Source organism: Natrix helvetica (genome assembly GCF_964273705.1).
Source record: "Natrix helvetica genome assembly, chromosome: Z".
NCBI lineage: Eukaryota > Metazoa > Chordata > Lepidosauria > Squamata > Natricidae > Natrix > Natrix helvetica.
The window spans coordinates 59,722,912-59,741,930 of record NC_138554.1 but is presented as its reverse complement, the minus strand read 5'-3'; the positions used below and the strand labels follow the sequence as shown (position 1 = coordinate 59,741,930).

Below are 19,019 nucleotides of genomic sequence, written 5' to 3'. Positions count from 1 at the left end.
AAATGAATATAATAATTTTGTAACTTCTGGCCTGTATTTGAACCTAAATATTCAGGAGTTTTCTGAAGCCAGAATAATATTTTAGGGGTTCCACCAGACTTAAAAGGCTGATTTAGTCTTATATCAGAATGATAAAGTTTTCACTGGTCACATGGTGTTTATTTATGGGATTTGTGATCATTAATGCATAGACATGGATTGCAATGCAAAATAATATTTTTGTTAAGTTGAATATTTTTTGTTAAGTTGAAAGCAAGAACAGGTTGAACTCCCTGATATGAAACATGTCTTAATAATGTTAATCCCATTGAATTAAAAAAATGTTACTTCATTTTAAACATTATTACTTAGAAATAATAAGCATGTTTGAACAGCTTCAAAATAGAGTACTACAGGTGGTATAAATAAAACACATAGTTTTTGCTACATTGATCCTCTTTTGTCTCACACTTTTCTTTACATTTTGCCATACAAGAGCAAGGAATGGAAGGAAATGTATTTTTTAAAAATGTTTCTAACTCTTTAAATAAACTTGGGTTGTATTCTGAACAACAGGAAATATACAGAAAAAAGAAAGGACAATGTTGGCGGAAGCTATTATAAACATGGAAAACTATATTATCATTTCTTCTAACTGAAATGAATTATAAACAAAACCCTGGGATTTTTATTTATAATAAAAATCAACTTAGCAAGGTAACTCACTAACATTTTCTTCACTAAATTTCCTCTTTCTGTCTAAATAAATGTTAATTTAGTTTGAATTGAATATTAAATGCTTCTACTTCTGTTTTCTCAAAATGGTCCATGTTGGGAGTTGCAATTCAAAGCATCCTGGAGGTTATCGGATTAGGAGAAGGTCATTGAAACATCATGAGAAACCATATACCGTACTTTTCAGAGTATAAGACACACTTTTCTCCCCCCCTAAAATAGGGTGGAAATGTTGGTGCATCTTATACATCAAAAACAGCCATTTTTGGGCTCCAGAAACCCCGCCCCATGAGTCCTTTTTTTGGCAAAAACAGGCTTGTTTTTCACAAAAACAAGGTGCGCAGACTGTTTGGGAGGCCTGCAGAGTGCTCTTAGGGGTTGGGGAGGGCAAAAATATGATGCATGGAGAGTTTGGGAGGAGAAAAGCAGGCCCATTGTTCATAAAATGGGGGTGTTTTGTTTTCCCTGGCCCTCAGGAGCACTCTGGAGAACTCTGCAGGCCTCCTAAAATCTGGTTGCCCTGTTTTTGCAAAGAATGGGTGAAAACAGGCTCATTTTTGCCCTCCCGACCCCCTCCCAAGAGTGCAGTTTTTGCTCTCTCCAGCCCCCAAGACAGAGGTGGGTTGCTACCAGTTCACACCAGTTCAGGCAAACCAGTAGTGGACTTTGGGACTGGGTCGCCGAACTTACTGAACTGGCCATGCCCCTAAACCAGTTCCCCAGTCGCCCATGCCATTGCCGGCATGGTTTTTACTCATAATGTTCTGCGCATGCCTAGCGCAAGCAATGCGTGGCACACGCAAGCAATGCACGACACACATGCGCATGAAATAATCCACAGTAATGCTGGGAGCAACCACTCCTGCCCCAAGAGCACTCTGCAGGCCTCCCAAACCCTCTGCCTGCCCCGTTTTTGGCCTCCCAACCCCCCCCCCAGGAGTGCCAATTTTGGTCTCTCCAGCCCTCAGGAGCACTCTGCAGGCCTCCCAAACCCTTTGCGAAAAATGGAACAGGCATAGGGTTGGGAGGCCTGCAGAGTGCTTCTGGAGGCCAGGGAGGGCAAAAACTTTTTTTCTTGTTTACCTCTTTGAATCGTATATTCTGGTGCATCTTATAGTCCAAAAAACATGGTAATCATTCTAAGAAGGTGAACAATTGCACTTTTATATCATATTTTATATAATAACAAGACTGGTGCAAACAAACTGATCCTTAGTTCAATATTTTCTCAATCTGCATGGCATGTCTCTTTCCAGGCTTCATGAATTAAGGAAGACCATGGAGGATCCTTCATCCAAGAATCTTCTCCATTTTTGAAATACAGTTGTAAGAGAGTTATGTACCTGAGTACTCCAATTCCTGGAAGGGATGATGTGCAATTTTCCTTGAATAATACCACACACTCAAAACAAAACATTGGCCGAATTATCAAAGCTGTTGGGAGGGTTGAACATTCAACGCAATCAAGCAGGTGCCACAATGCAGCATTTTAAGGATAGGAATCATAAAGAACTACAACAAAATTATTTTGTTAGTTGCAGATGAATTCTTCAGTCTATTCATCTTCTTGTATGACACATAAACAGTGTTTATAATATAATATAATGACTCATGGACCTGAAATAATATGGGAAGGAATAGTGTTGATGCCTCCAGCAGAAAAACAAATCCCTATCCAATAGAATGTACCAGAGCAGTATGGCTGTTTGTAAGAAAAATATCTTGGATCTCAGATATTAATATAAGGTTACTCGTCATTATTTCAGAGTCCTGTATGGAGACCAATCCAATTTCGATAGTAAGTAACTCGTGTATAGACTCCAGGTTTATTTGGCTTAGCACATTCATCTCCCCAGCTTACTATGCCAACAAGGTACCATATTCCTCTTGAATCAGATGTAACCAATGGTCCACCAGAATCACCCTAAAAGGGATGGAAGATCGCTTTAGAAAGACCAGGAGAAAAATCTATAGTGTATATAATCATATGACAGATAGAGCTGTTTTATCAAACATGATACCATCTAAAATGATTTCCCTTGACATAAAATCTTCTTAAAGGAAGATATAATGGGGTGATCTGAAGACCATATTTCTCTCCTGACTCCCAAGCCTTCAGGGCTGGACTTACTTGCCAACTTTAAATGATTTAAAATACAAATTAATATAAAAATGGAATAGAATAAACAAAGCAATAAAAATAAAGGTCACATATTTCCGATCCTTAGCCATAGCTTCCCCATTCCTTTCCCCAGATGGACCACCATAACCCTGGAACTGCAACAACAACAACAACAAAAATGGCCATCCACATTTTGTATCTCCTAGATCACCTCTTTTTAAAAAGATTTTTAAAATTCTGCCTTTATTTTTTATGAATACTCAAGTATTATACTCAAGTATTATGTACGTTAGTTACTCAAGGTAACTAACGTACATAATACTTCTTCATTCTATTTTCTCCTGTGAAGTAGATTGGGCTAAGAAAAGATGACTGGCCCAAAATCATCCAGATGGCTTTTATGCCTAAGGTAGGACTGGAACTCATAGATTCCTATTTTCTTGGTCAGTATTTTAAATACTACACCAAATTCGTTTCCCGCCCCCATCTAAATCTCTGTTACTTAGTTATAGAAAAATATGGTGGCGTATAAATAAGTGGATTTTGCTCCAGCACAAAAATACTACCAAATCATAATATATCCAAGAGCCGTTTGCTGACTTCTAAGTTATTATTACATCTACCTGACAAGCATCGCTTCCTCCTTCCAGGTATCCAGCACAGAGCATTCCAGATGAAATGGCTCCATTATATACTTGTCTTCTGTTGCAAATTTCATTACTTATAATTTTCACTTCTGTTTGACGAAGTTCACCAACACTGGGACCTGATTTTCAAATAATAATGTAGTATTTTATACATGAAAACTCATTATCAGGTTATAGAGTAGCACAATCACAAAACACATATGCTTTAGTTTGTGATTTTGTCCATAGTATCAGAAATACTTTAAATTCCATCCCTTTAAAAGATATCTTCCTATGATAATTTAGCCTTCTACAATATATTATTGAAATTCAGAACATGGTACAAGCAGTCCATAGTCATTTTCCAGTTGACTAATAGGAAAGAAAAAGTCACCTCACAAAATAGTGTCACTCTTATTCATTCTCTGGGTAGGAATAACAAAATTGCCTTACACTACTTAAGAAAAAGGAAACATATAGGTAATGTATATAATTTGCAGCACATATATTTGAAAGCAGTTGTCAGGTAATTTCCCCCCTCCCCCCATATTTAGTTTTCTTACAGATGAACATGCATATGAATTTATATATTCTGCCTAAAAGAAGGCAAACAGGCTAGATGGTTGGCACCCCACCAGTCCAAAGGCTTAATTGCATATTATCAAAAAGTTCTAACTCTGTTATTCTGTGTTCTAACTAACATTTTCAGGTGGCTTTATCAGGTACAGAATCTCAGAATTAAACATTAATTTCCACAATTGAACATTTATGTTTGTATTTATCTTGTCTATACTGAAGGTGGCAAACATGCAACACACCTTCCTCACTCTATTTTTTCTACAACAATACTTCTGTGAAGTAAGAGAGCAACTGGTGCTTCAGAGAGAGAGAGAGAGAGAGAGAGAGAGAGAGAGAGAGAGAGAGAGAGAGAGAGAGAGAGAGAGAGAGAGAGAGAGAGAGAGAGAGAGAGAGAGAGAGAGAGAGAGGAGAGAGTTGCATAACTGGGCCAAAATCACCCAGCTGGCTGTCACTTCTATGAAGGATTTGAACTCAAGGTGTCCTGCTTTCTAATCTGGTGCCTTAATCACTAAGCCAAATTGCCATGATGTCAAGTGTTTCTCTTCCTGAAATCTTTATGGATATACCTGTTAGAAAGTAAGCCCACCTAATAGTGTAATTTGATGTCTCTATAAATCTGGAACCAACTCTACTGTGGTTAACAAATGATCAAAGAATGATTATTCACACAAGCAAACTAGCCCCAAATAGGGAGGTACTAACCGTCATCTTTAAGAGCACCAAATCCTGTAACAGCACAAGTCGTGTTGTCTGGAAACTTAAATGAAGCTTCTGGAAGACAAACACGATGTACAGCAGTTGTTAATTCCACTGGGGATGAAAGCTGTACAACAGCAATATCAAATTCATGGTTCATGACATTATTAGCATAATGCTCATGAATGATGATCTCGCGAAGATTCCTTCTCATTCTTGGAGATCTTAGACGAGCCCCAAAACTACTTGTCCAAAGTCTGACATCTCGGACACTGTAAGACATTAGAGAGTACAATTTATACAACAAACACTCTATTTGCATTTTCATTTATTGTAAACAAAACTTCACAATGGTTCCTTGCTAACTGTTTTCCAGTTTTCCTGCACTTTCACACAATCAAACTTCAAGATTAGACATACATTCAGTTTATAAAATGGAGTGTTTAGGCATAACAGCAGATGTGAACAGAGATAAGGAGCTAAACACTACTCTCCTTTCTACATTTTTTTTTAGTTTTGAACATATGAGACAAATTATATTAGTGGTAACATATGTGAATAAATGAACTTTATTGATTAAACACGTTGGTTCAGAAGTAGTCTTAGATGTATGGGGAAAGATTTACTCACCCTCTAAAACAATGAGCAGCAGTCACAAGCCAGTTATTGCTGATCAATGTTGCTCCACAACGATGAATGCCATTTAGCTGGAGACTAGCTTGCCAGGGCCATTCCCCTTCCCCTGCAATGGTTCCTCCATAGATTCTCTCCACAGATCTGTCCAGTCGTGTCCCACAGCCTGCTCCCAACCCAAAAAAGAACATTTCTTTCAAGGAAACAGTACACTTTATTAAAGGGAATCTGGGTTTTTTGCTAGAAGTACTATAAAAATCATAGTTTATTAGAACAGTTTTTAATGTTAAAAAATAAACAAAAGACATTCTCACTAAAGATGGTGGAATGTATTAAAGAGCCATACATTATTCATTCACTGAATGTTAAGAGAACAGGTAAGGGAGTATCAAAACATAATTGTTTCTGTTCATGTGCTGTCTTGATATTGCTTTTTTCTTGTCCTAAATTATTCATTCACAGGAAAACAAGAAAATAATTGCATAATCTGTTTTGAATACAGGTAGTCCTCAATTTCTGTGTGATGGGGACAGAATGTCTGTTGCTAAGCCAACTGGTTATTAAATGAGTTGCACCCAAATTTATCATCTTTTAGCCATGTTCTTAAATGAATCACTTAAGTGACTCACATGGTTATGAAATAAATCTGGCTTACCACATAGATTTTGCCTGGTGGAAGCTAACTGGTAATCAAATGGTAACTCATGTCACCACAGAGTGCTGCAACTGTAAAATGCTAGAAAACTGTCTTTCTGAAAACCATTACACTCCACCAAACAAATACAGAATGGCATTTCTGGATTCAGGAAAGAAAATAGATATATTTTGCAGGTTGCTGCGGTTAGCTCAGAAATATTGTTCTTTTTTCTCTTAGAGAAAATACTATGTAACAGTTCAGTTTTGTAGAAATATCTCATTCTTTAAAAAAAAAACATGGAAAATCTAAGTTACAATATTACAAATGTGAATTTAAATTTTATTTTCATGACAGATTACTATAAAAAAGAGGCTCCAGTATCTTTTTTGTCTTCATAAGGTTATTTAGCGGAAGTGACTTCAAATGTAATAATCAAGCTGAAAAAACAAATTCGAGATGATTGGGCATATTAGGAGATTAAAAAAGAGTTTGAGAATGATGGGTGCCAGCCAAGGCAGCCTTTCTCAAAAGGGCAGTCTTATCTTATACAGTAGACGTGTCCACCATCCCCAGTTATAAAATTAAAAAGATCTGGATAACAGCATCCAGAGGAAAATGAGGCTAAACACATCAATTTTTAACAAATCTGTTTTCAAACAGAAAACTCTTGTGATACTTACAACTGTTGAGAAGATTTGTACCATTTTCTTCATTTATTTCTGGAAAAAAAGATAGAGAAGACAAATACTAATTTGGCAATATCAATATTTCCACATCCTTCATCCTAAAGTACCTGATTCAATCAATCATTCAATCAGAATAGGGCTGGAAGGGACCTTAGAGGTCTTCTAGTCCAACCCCCTGTTCAAGCAAGAGAACCTATATACCATTTCAGACTGCCCAGTATCTTCTTTAAAAACTCCAGTTATGAAGCACCCACAATTTCTGACAGCAGCTGTTCTACTGGTTAATTGTTCTCATTGTTAGGAAGTTTCTCCTTAATTCCAGATTGCTTTTCTCTTTAATTAGTTTTCATTCATTGTTTCTTCTCCTGCCTACAGATGCTTTTGTAAATAAGTTGATCCCTTCCTCTTTGTGGCAAAATCCCAAATACTGGAATACTTGTCACCACTAGTCCTTCTTTTCCTTAGGCTAACCAAACCCAAATCCTGCAGCTGTTCTTCATATGTTTTAGTCTCTAGGCCAATGATGGCAAACCTAGGGCACGTGTGCCACAGGTGGCACGCAGAGCCCTCTCTGTGGGCACACCAGCCATTGCCCCAGCCCAGCTCCACCACGCATGCACGGGCATCTCCTACCAGCCAGCTGGTCTTCGGGTCTCTGCTGCGCATACAGAGGGGGCAGGGGGCATGAGGGGGATGCATAATTTGGGAATATTGGAAGAGAATGCTTTCATGCCAATATCTCCCTTCCAGTAGGGTTGAATGCACAGCTTTTTAAATAAGAGATATGAAAAATTTTCTTAAGCTTTTTTTCAACTTAGAACAAAATAGAATCTTAGTAAGTCTTTGTAAATACATTATAAATTATGTTAAAACCGTATTAGCTTTAGGAAACCTTAAAATTGCAATGCCACATCTCTAATTTCTTCCTCTTGGTTAAATGTTTTTAACTGTATTTTTTCTGGATTAGTTTTTATGTAATTTAAAGTATTTAACTTTGCATCTATCTACTATTACAATCACCAGAAAGAAAATAAGATACCTATTAGGAATTTTATCTCTATATAGACTCTTACAGAAACTGTCATATAGTTTGTAATCCATTTAGTTTGTTAGCATCATGATTAACCAACCAACTGATGTTTCCATTTGTTGACTTGTACTGTATAAGGGTGACTAGTTCATAAAAATAATCAAATAACATAAAGATTATTGGCTTTGGCTCAATGAAAATTTTTCAATATTCTTTGGCAAAACGCTCTGCAAATTCCTAAAGATAATTCCTTAAATATTAAAAAGAAGTAAATGAAAACCAGGGAATAATTATTAATAAATTGGATGGAAATTTGAAACCTGTAGTATTTTATTTCCCCACAAAGGGGGGGGGGGAGGGTTGTAAATACTTGCTTAACATATTTCTTAGAAATATCTTAAGCAAGAATAGGAAATGGGTAATGCAGTTTTGATTAAATCAACATATATATTTCAGATTACAGTGCAAGCAAATAAAGCAGTTTAAAAAATTTGATCATCATTACAAGTGGCATCTGTAACACTTGCCTGAAAGCTTATAAGAAGAAATATCAATACTTAAGGGCCATGTTGATGACTTCAGTTTTTTCAGCAAACTTTGATAAATATTTGTCCAGAGTGTCTCTTTATTATTTGTGGCAATGAACTTAAATATCAGCAGCACATCTGCCAGGACACCATCATTACCCGGGCTGCAAAAGAATAATACAGACAGCTGACCAAACAAGCCAGAATATTTTCTATACTCTGCAGGGGTATTTTTCCCCATATACTATTCACTCAAGGATTTGGGGCAAGTAAGACAGAAAAATTAAAATACTGTTTCCATCCATAAAGGAACACCAAGTAGAAGCACCAGACGGTTTGCTGCTTAACTCATTGCTTTTTAGAAATGGATGAGAATGGGCAGATACTAGGAAATGTTTCGACATAAATTTGGGTGATACCATCAAAAATAGCTATGATTTGGGATGGAGAAAATATAGGGATCTTTGAGAGGCACAGAGCTTTCCCGTTTTAACTCTTTCCTCTTCTCTTTTCATGTGCCAATCTTGCAATTAAACTTTATTCATTGGGGATTGTTTACCTATGAATATTTGCCCCAAATTCCCAGAAATAGGGGTATGCTGAAAAATTTGGGGGTGAGAAACAGAAGCAGGATAATGCCTTTCATCTGCCTAAATAGATAAATAAATAAGACAACATTGAAGACTTTCCAGTCTTTGCAGAATACTGATCTGCCAGAATAAACTTCCAATAAATGGGGTGTCTTTGGATAAAAGAATGCCAATTTATTATGTGGTGAGTTTAAAGCAAAATCTTATGGATTAAGAGAAACAATAGAAAAGATTGGTGTATTCTAACATGCGCCCAGCTCCTAGGTGTGAGACTCAACTAGCACAATTATGCTAGTTTTGAATGTGTGGCTGATTTATAGGAGTGAGAAACACATTTGGGAGAAATAACCCAGATTATTTCTTAATACTATCTGGGCCATTTCATTTATAAATTCATTCTCATGTCATTGTTAGCGATTAATTCAACATTTATTCCTGAGTGGAATATTCATCTCCATACCTTAGCCTGACAACACGTGCATTAATGAGCCTTTTTTCTAAGGGAGTAGCTTGAAATGCTTGTTTAATCTGTTGAAAGGAATGAAAAGTTATCTTTGATATAAGAAATGTTTAAAACAGAGTAGAAATGTAGCAGTTACCCTACGTCTATGTCTCCAAGTCCAAAACGATTGACACAATGTCCCTATCATAGCCATACTAGTTTTGTACAGGGACGTGCGGTCAGGGGAGGCAGGGGAGGCAGAGCCTCACTGCTCTCATGAAAAAAAAGGGGGGAAAGGGAAAAGGCGCTGAGGAGCCTCGGGGAATGGGACCGCGTGAGCCGCGGTCCCCTTCATGTTGACTCAGGAAGGCGGAGAATGGGACCACGTGTGCAGGACAGAGGGAGGTGCAGGAGGCTCCTCTAGCCTCAGCCTCCCTCCTGCACACGTGTTCCCATTCCCCGCCTTCTGTCGTGTTCTGACACCGGAGCTCATGTTCCAGGGCCAATGTGCATGCGCGAGCGGCTCCCTTCCTCGCACTGAGCAACGGCAGGTTTACAGGAAGTTGCTCGCGAAAGCAGAAAGTGTGACGGACTTTTCGGACCGTCGGCTACCGTTTCCCTGCCAGCTCGCTCGCGAAAGGACCCTGGAAACCAAGTCGTGGCTGGTGCCTTGTTAAGAATTCCCCGCCTTCCTGATGACATCACCAGCCTCACCAGCCATAAACCTCACCGCACGTCCCTGGTTTTGTACATGCCTAGAATCACTTGCAATGGGAAAGGGTGGGGCTTTTATAGTAACATATTCCATCATCTTTGCAGATTCTGACCATTCTTTTTCATAGACATTAATGTAGCAGTGAAAAAACCAACACAGTATGAATCAATTAAAACAATCTGGCCAGGTTTAAAATAACAAACTTGATTATCCTTTCTTTATTATCTGGGTTAACATTTGTAAATAACTTGGATTTAAGGTTTGAAATTTTATAATAAAAAAATGCTAGTGATATAAAGTTAGGAGGAATAACACCGTAGAAGACAGTATCAGGATTCAGCAACAAGCTGGAACAATGGATAAAAACCAGCAAATGAATCTCATCAGGAACATATTGTTTATTTTCTTCAACTTTCATGCTGGCTAGAGTCATTTGGAGGTGACTTTAAGCAGCTTAAGTCTTTGATTTGTATTTTTAAAAAATCAAAGGAGCAAATACAAGATAGCATGGCATGCTGGGAGCAATGTTGCTGAAAAAAAAATCTGAGTGCCTTGGTAACTCACAAAATGATTATGAGCCAATGCTATAAAGCAGATGGGGAAAAACAAATGAACAATTGGGATGCCTCAACAGAAATATAATGTCAAGAGGTCTTATTTCACTCTATTCAGAGTTTGGCAGACCACAATTAGAATACTATACCAAGTTCTGGTAAACATATTTTAAAAAGAACACTGAGAATCTGGAGATATTTGGGGGGGAAATGATTTAGCGATGGAATAAACTGTCTTAGAAAGTGGTTGACTTTTTCATTAGATGGATAATTTATATATTAAGAAGGGATTACTTGATCTCCAAGGTCTCTTCCATTCCTTCTATTCTACTAGTATTCTGATTATGGTTGGTTAGATAATAGAATATAAAACTCCACAAATTTACCATTCCCCTAAGATAATTTCTTTCTAAAAAGAATATATCTGGATCTGCAATAAAGAAATAAAAATTAAAATAAACCAAATGTGCATACAAAAGATAAGCCTGCTTGGAAACTCCTTTAAAATCCTTCCACAAATGGAAGCTATTAAATTGCAATATTAGATGGTGTAACCAGAATGAAATTGAGTTGTAGAAAGAGTTGTACATCTATTTAAAAAACTAGGCTTTATTGACCATTTCAATGGGAATTTCCTCTAAGTTAGCCACAAGCTTATATTTAAAATAGAGGTGACAAAATTGTGCAACTTTACAATGAACCCTGGAGCAATCTCTGCCCAGTTGTTTTACCAAAGCATTCGCATGTTGAGCTAATTTAAGTACCTCACCTAATTTTTCACTGGTACAATGACTTGTTCTAAATGTTAACTTTTAATTGAATGGCTTCTTATTAGGACTATCTTAACTTTGGGCTAGGCTAGTTTAATGCCATATTTTGTTATTATTTCTCCCTGATATTGTATTTCTTGAACTTTAAAATTGTGTTGTTGTTTTTAGTTTCATACTTGAGAACCTAGCTTTTTTGAGGTCCAGGTTTAATCATTGATTGCATAGGTAATCTTTCACTTACAACCAATTGAGCCCCAAATTTCCGTTGCTACGTGAGATAGTTGTAAACTGAATTTTGCCCCATTTTATGTCTTTTCCTGCCAGAATTGTTAAGTGAATCTAGCTGCTCCATTGACTTTGCTGGTCTGAAGGTAACAAAAAGTGATCACATGGCCTCAGGACACTGCAACCATCATAAATATGAATCAGTTGCCAAGCGTCTGAATTTTGATTATGTGACCATGGGGATGTTGCAATGATCATAAATGTGAAAAATGGTTATAAGTCACTCTTTAAGTGCTATTGTAACTTTAAACAGTCACTAAATGAACCATTATATGATGAGAAGTACCTGTATTCATTTATGGTACACACAAGCATATATCAACATTCTTGGAATGCTTCTATCAATTGTTGCATGCTGTTATGAAACACTTAAACTCAACCCAAAGGGCATATATTTAAAGTGTATCAACTACATAATGTTCTAAGCATATGTAGGAGTGTGCTTCCTTCATCCTGTGGCATGTGCCAAACCCAGCTAATGCACCTAGTTGGAAAAATATCTTCACGTTTCCTAATTGTGCTAGTAGTTCCATGTGTTGGGATATGAGAATATTGTCTCTGAATTAACTGAATATTTACAATCAAGTTGGCTCAATTGTCAATGACCACACATAGATAATTTTTCTCCAAAATTTGATGTCCTCAACTTGGTCATCCAGATCTTCCAAATAGTGCACACACCTTGCTGCTGAACATCCTATTTTTCTCTTTCCATCTTCTTCAGCATTATAGACTTTCTAAGAGACCTGGATATTTGTGTAATATGTCCTTGACATGATAATTTGAGCCTGCTCATGTATGCCTTGAGTTGATTTGTTCTATGAACAATTTGTTTATTTTGGGGGTTTTCCATGGTATTCTCAGGAGTCTTCATCATCAAAATATAAAAGCATCAATACTTATTCTATCCTGTTTCTTGGAAGCTCAATTTTCATACTTCATAAAGTGTCACATGGAAAAACATTAACTGCACCATTTCAATCTTTGTAGATATTGGCATATCCCAGCATCTGCTTATTTTTTTTCAATGTCTTCACTGGTGCTCTACAAACTGCTAAAATGCAGAACATTTATTGACTTCTGGCTCTTTTACTGTTGATTGCAATGAGTCCCACTAGATACATAGACCAGGCTGGGAATCACCTTCACAGGTAGGCTAAAACTACTTTTATTGACATTTGCTATAATAACAGAATCTTGCAAGTCTGACTGTGCTTTATTTCCCCCTCCTTTTTATACTTCCATAAAATAAGGAAGCATCTGCCTGAGTCATTCCCAAATATTATCCATTATAGATTTAAGAAGTGCTTCAGCTCCTTTGCCAAGCTCCAGTAAGGTAATCTTTCTTTTTCCTTTAAATAGCTGATCCTAAAAGGCAGAAATTATCTACCAATTTTAATTTATTGTCAATTCTAGGGCTGGTTGGGGCATCTACTGCTGTTAGTTTGGCCTTCTTGATATTTAATCTTAGTCCCTGACTTTAATTATTAGTGATACCATATCATTTGACTCTCAGAATAGTATAATCAATGTAGCTCAAATTACTGATATCTCCTTTTCTAATTTTAAAATCATGCTCATATTCTTTTAATTCGTGTTTCTTCAATATATATTCAGCATACAGTATATATTTATTTGAATAAATAAACGATTATTAACAGTACCCATTGTTTCTTATGGGATACTTTTTAGCCGGCAGGGAGTGCAGATGAGATAGAGATTCATAAAAGCTGTTCGGAAGTTTACTAAAGGGGAAGGAAGGATTTACAATTTGCAGAATCCCTCATCAACTTCCAAATAAAAGAAACAGAAAGACGGGGAAGGATTGTCCCAAAGTTTCTGTGTCTGTCTGTGTTCTTTTCCTTCTCCAGAATTTAGAACATTAAATGCATTAAAAAATCATTCTCACTTACCAAAACCTCAATACTTCTGCTCAGTTCTCTAAATTCTGATGAAGTCTGTTTGTCAAAGTTAGGCTGATATTGCTTATTTTTGATTCTAAAGGAAGCATTGTAAAAGAATAGCTTCTGATCTGCAGATGAATAGGGAAAAATGAAAGTATTTATACTATAGTATCAATTAATTTACAAGAATGAGACACAATTAAGCAATCATCAAAATAAGAAATTTTCTAATAATTTAGAGGTTTTATAGGATTAACTATCATAAAGTGAAAGATACATTTTAACTCTGAAGCAAAGGATTTTAATATATTTCCCATATTTTGTATGAGAAGAATGTAGATCAAGTATAATAAGTTGACCTGGATTATGAATAGTATCTCAAAAATTGGTCCTAGATAAGTAAAGTTGTTGAGTTTTGGAGCTATCAGATAGAGTGTATGTTAAGTGAAAGAAGCCATGCTAGTTCAAACAATTCCCCATCTACAAAAATAATCAACTATGTCTTCTCATTCTTGATGGTTGGCTAGTCTCAAAATTGATTTTGTTATTCATCCTCCTTTCAGAATCTCCAATGAAAGGATTAAAATTTCTTGGTGAAAGGCCAGATCAGGAGTTGGCTACTTTCTGCTAAGATGCAAATGTTGCAGTGTACATGTAGTCTTGCATAGTATATGCTTACTGATATATACAGAGAACCTTTTCAATCAGGTTCCAATCCTGTAAAACAAAACATGAGCAGGTTCTTCCTTTGACTTATCAGACACCATTCACTGTCTCATCAATGTCCATTGGGCTTATTGTGCCAGGGGTGGTCTTCAAGCAGCTTACTAATTCTATTACCTTATATCCAAATATTAAGATTTGTGGCAGCTCTAACAATATTTCAGCCCTCCAAAATAGACCAGACTTGGAAACTAAAGATAGGTAGTTATTACAGGGAGTCCTCGGCTTACAACCATTCATATGACCATTCAAAGTTACAATAGTACTGAAAAAACTGACTTATGACCATTTTCCTCACCTACATCCACTACAGCCTCCCCATGGTCACATGATCAAAATACAGATACTTGGCAACTGACATGAATTTATGGTGGTTGCAATGATCCAAGGTCATGTGATCACCTTTTGTGACTTTCTGACAAGCAAAGTCAATCACTTAACAACTGCCAGTGTTACTAATTTAAAAACTGCAGTGATGTACACAACAACTGTGGCAAGAAAAGCCATAAGATGAGGCAAAACTGAATAACTGTCTTGCTTAGCAATGTAAATTTTAGTCTTTGTTATGGTCTTAAGTCAAGAACTACCCATATTACTTTTATTGCAGATGGTCCTTGACTTAATAACCATAATTGGGATAAAAAATGTTATTAAGTGATACAGTCATTAAGAAAGGTATCACATCACCACATCCAATTTTGCAATCTTTTTTTTAAAACCACAGTTGTTAAGCAAGTCACTGTAGCATTAACTGACACATCACCTGACAACAGTTTGTGATCTTCCATGCCAGCTTCCCTATTGATTTTGCTTGTTGGAAGTTGGTTGGGAAAATTAAAAACAGCGATCATATGACTGCATAGTACCACAACTGTTGTAAGTGCGAGCCAGTTTCTGAGCAACCCAAATCATAATCATGTGACTGTATGGATGTTGTGATGGTCATAAATGTACTGACTGGTCATTAGTCACTTCTTTGAGTGATGTCATAACTTTAGACTCTAAATAAATGGCTGTAAGTCCAAGACTACTTGGTTATAGTCACATAATTTTGCAAGTCTGAAAGTACTCCCACCTCTCTTTTTTCTTCATGAGAAATAGGGAGGGTCATGTTTGATATGCTTTCTCAAATTACATTTCTTCCCTGGACTCAGATGTTGTTATACCTGACCATTGTTTTGGTTGTAGCTCTTCATTCTATTCCTCAAGGTTATTCCTTCTGCCCATTACACAATGCTGGCAGGATCATACTTTGCCTTGGGTGATACACCAACACAGAATCAGATAGGAAAACATTGCTAATACATAATAAATACTTTATGTTGTTTGGCAGATGGCCTGGCTTAAAATGATCCAGTTGAAATAAAAGTAGCTATAAATTCTTCAGGAAAGAAATGCACAATGTAATTTTTTCTTTCTTTCTGATTATTGAAAGATTTTCAAGCACAAAGCCATTCAAATCATATGGACTGAAAAAGAAATATACTTACCATATATCAAAAAGTACACAAGCAAACCAATGGCAGTGGCTAAGACCAGCAATATCGCTAACACAATCAAAGCAATCATCCATGGCGCCCAAGGACTGGTTCTTGGTTTAGACATTCTGAGAAGATGGGCAAACATAAGATTTTGTAGGAGACAAGTGAACCTTAAGTAATGCAGTTAATTTCTGCTATAATCTGCTTTTGGGTTGAGATTGTTGATGATGATAATAATGATGATGATGTATAATGTTTATGCACATTAAATGTTTCACAAATGAATGAATTAAAAATACTGCTGAACTAATAACAAATTAACTGCATTAATCTTCATTCATTCATTCTTTATTTTATCAATTGCAATGGTAGTTGCAATTGCAACGTACAATTTCAATAATTGTTGGCACACATCAGGGATGGGTTCTGGCCAGCTTTACTGCTGGTTCGCTAGTGTGTGCGCTGGATGCTCGCACACATGCACAATTCAATTAAAATTGTTATGTACAGAACTCAAAAACAAGATGGAGATAGCGCCAACCGGAGAACTGGTTTGGGGGCGTGGCAGGCCTGGGTCACTGCCGGTTCCAGTGACCCAGGCCACCATACCACTATCAATTCAGCCAAACCAGACCGAACCAGTAGTAACCCACCTCTGGCACACATTGGTTTAAAGCGAACAGGTAAGAAAAATAAGAAAAGTAATGGCTCTTGAAAATAAACTCTGATCCTAAAAAAGAGAAATTCACAGTGATGAATTTGTCTAATCTCCAAATCCCAAAGGAATATTCAAATCTTCAGGAACTCTTGAAATGTTAGCAGGGTTAGGAACATGAATTTTAGGAATATGGTGTTTTAGAAAAGCCATACCTCCTTGGGTCAGTCTGATGGTCTTATTTAATAAAGGGACCCAGAGCACAGCCTCCTCGTTGGATCTAATGGGCTGGGAAGCAACAACTAGAGCAAAATACTGCTAATCCCACAAATAATTATTTACTTTGAAATCTTTTTGCCGTCTCCTTTGTAAATTATAAATACAGAACTCATAATTGAGGCAGCACACTATAGAGACATTTGACTATTTAACTTAGTTCCCATATTTTGCAAAACCGCATCAGATATTGTTCTACGTTCAATTACCACTCATTTAAAAGGGGAAAGTTTGACCAAGTCCACTGGTTCACTTCTGATCATGCTCATGCAGAAGATTATGTACTACAAATATAAGTAAGGTCCAGCACAAGCAAAGAAATTCATTCATGCTTTTTTAAAAAGCTTTTGTCATATACAGCGGCCATTGGTTTTCCAGTGTCTTTAATATTCATTCTGCGCTATAAGATCAACATTCATGCTTAAAATAAAGTGAGAAACCCGCAGTCCTCAGCTACATCCTGGATTTACAGTTTTAAAACTTTGGCTGTGCTTCCTTTTCCAAATTAAATGTGCAATACTGCAAATTCCCTTCAGATTTGACTCTGTCTCTGGCTTCAGCTCTGTTCTTCTTAAAGCATGCCTCAAACTAAATATTATTATACCCTAAATATTATTACCTCCCTGTGTATGTGTATTCCCGTACACATAACATACACTAACTAAGCTCACAAAATAAAATCAAAAATAGACAGTATAGGCTTTTCTTTACAGTTCCATTAAAGTGCCTTCCTCTAGTCCTTGAGTCTGAGAAATTCTTCCCAAATCACCCGCATCCACCCTCTACCAAGTCCGTCATCCCAAGTTCCAAATATCCCAAACAAATGCATGCTCCAGGGGAGTATCAGTGCTTTTAATAAGGGCCATAGGTAATAGCATCCATATATATTCCACGGAGTCCACAAATGCCATTAGTGTACAGCTGAAATGTCAATGCTTTCCTTCCAAGGAATAAACAGAATTAGAACCAATTGATGCCTACCACCTTGTCAGCAGAAGGAGGCAAGGAGTTTGCCTGAAGCAGCAAGCAGCCTTAGCCAGCCAATATAGCATGTGAATTGGTAAAGCCTGTGTGCAAACAGCTTCTCACATGTTCATGCATTTGACATGTGAGAGTAGTGCACGGAAGATAGGGCTCCACTGTTCTTTAATATTAATTTCTCCCATGATTAATACATAAAGGAGCATTAAGCATTTTAGAACTTTGAGCACTACACCCTATTATTTCTGTACTATTTACTCCCGGCGAAGCAGCAAATTCTAGTACTATTATACTGGCCCCATTAGGAAATCCAACTTATGAGTAACTGCCTGGGGGGAAAGGGACTCAGTGGAGTTTCAGGACTGTCCAAATCTTAATCCAGAATTGCCTCTCATTCTTGGACTCTGAAAGCATATTTGTCTATAGACTTAATTAATAAATGTTTAATTAATATGCAATTAATGTCAGTGCCTAACTTAATGCTTAAGAAAAACTTCTGTCTCAAGCATTTGAATGAACTGGACATGCACTCATGTCATCAACTGAGGCAACCTAACAAGTGATGAATATAGCATATGTCCATGGTGGCGAACCAATGGCATGCATAGAGGTGGCAGGCAGAGTCTTCTGTATGGGCGTGTGCACTGTCACCCCAGCACAGACAAAACACTGTCAGATATGCGCCAAAACAAGTGATGGGCAGAAAAGGGCTCTGATTGGTGTTTCACGCCTTCAGTTTAAATTGATAGATAACTGAGGGCCTGTTTGTGAGTGCTCCCTGCTCCTTTCCTTGTATTTCAAAAAACCCTCCCCAGCCTTTTGCTTTTTCCAACACTCACCCCCTACATTCCCTCTGGTAGTTGTCATTTGCTTACCTTCTTTCAAAAATTACACTGATGCACAAGCAAATAACCTGTGCGTTGGCTCTGCTGCCTCCTCTTACCCTCCTCCTGCTCCCCACTTCAGCAGCAATAGCGTGAGTGAGAGAGAGACTCTGTGTGTGTGTGTGTGTGTGTGTGTGTGTGTGTGTGTGAGAGAGAGAGAGAGAGAGAGAGAGAGAGAGAGAGAGAGAGGGAGGGAGGGAGGGAGGGAGGGACTCGGCCTGCTTCCCTTCTCCTACGTTTGCAGTCGCTCTCAAAATCTGGGGTGGAAAAAGTGAAAGGCCAGGGAGGGTTTTTTGAAATAGAAGGAAAGGAGCAGGAACCATTCGCAAACAGGCCCCCAGCTGTCTATCAACTTAATTGAGAGGCGTGAAACACCAATCAGAGCCCTGTTCTGCCCATCACTTGTTTCAGTGCATATCCAGCAGCATTTAATCTGTGCTGGGGAGACGGCACGCAAGCCCTCTGTGTGGGCTCATTCAATAGCAATAACCATGAGAGAAGAGAGCGGA

The 19,019-nt window shown here is 37.4% G+C and overlaps 1 protein-coding gene across 1 annotated transcript in view; it reads right to left on the bottom strand.

The window, feature by feature from the left end:
* Window positions 1–2,476: 2,476 nt before the first annotated feature.
* LOC309401577 (transmembrane protease serine 11E-like) overlaps window positions 2,477–19,019 on the bottom strand; it is a gene marked incomplete at both ends in the record, with an annotated part of 105,256 nt that continues 88,713 nt past the window's right edge. The window contains 9 exons of the mRNA XM_081970647.1: window positions 2,477–2,638; window positions 3,460–3,602; window positions 4,744–5,009; window positions 5,368–5,536; window positions 6,688–6,726; window positions 8,251–8,414; window positions 9,301–9,368; window positions 13,520–13,638; window positions 15,724–15,839. Coding sequence (XP_081826773.1) covers window positions 2,477–2,638; window positions 3,460–3,602; window positions 4,744–5,009; window positions 5,368–5,536; window positions 6,688–6,726; window positions 8,251–8,414; window positions 9,301–9,368; window positions 13,520–13,638; window positions 15,724–15,839 — 1,246 coding nt within the window. The remainder of the gene's footprint in view (window positions 2,639–3,459; window positions 3,603–4,743; window positions 5,010–5,367; window positions 5,537–6,687; window positions 6,727–8,250; window positions 8,415–9,300; window positions 9,369–13,519; window positions 13,639–15,723; window positions 15,840–19,019) is intronic.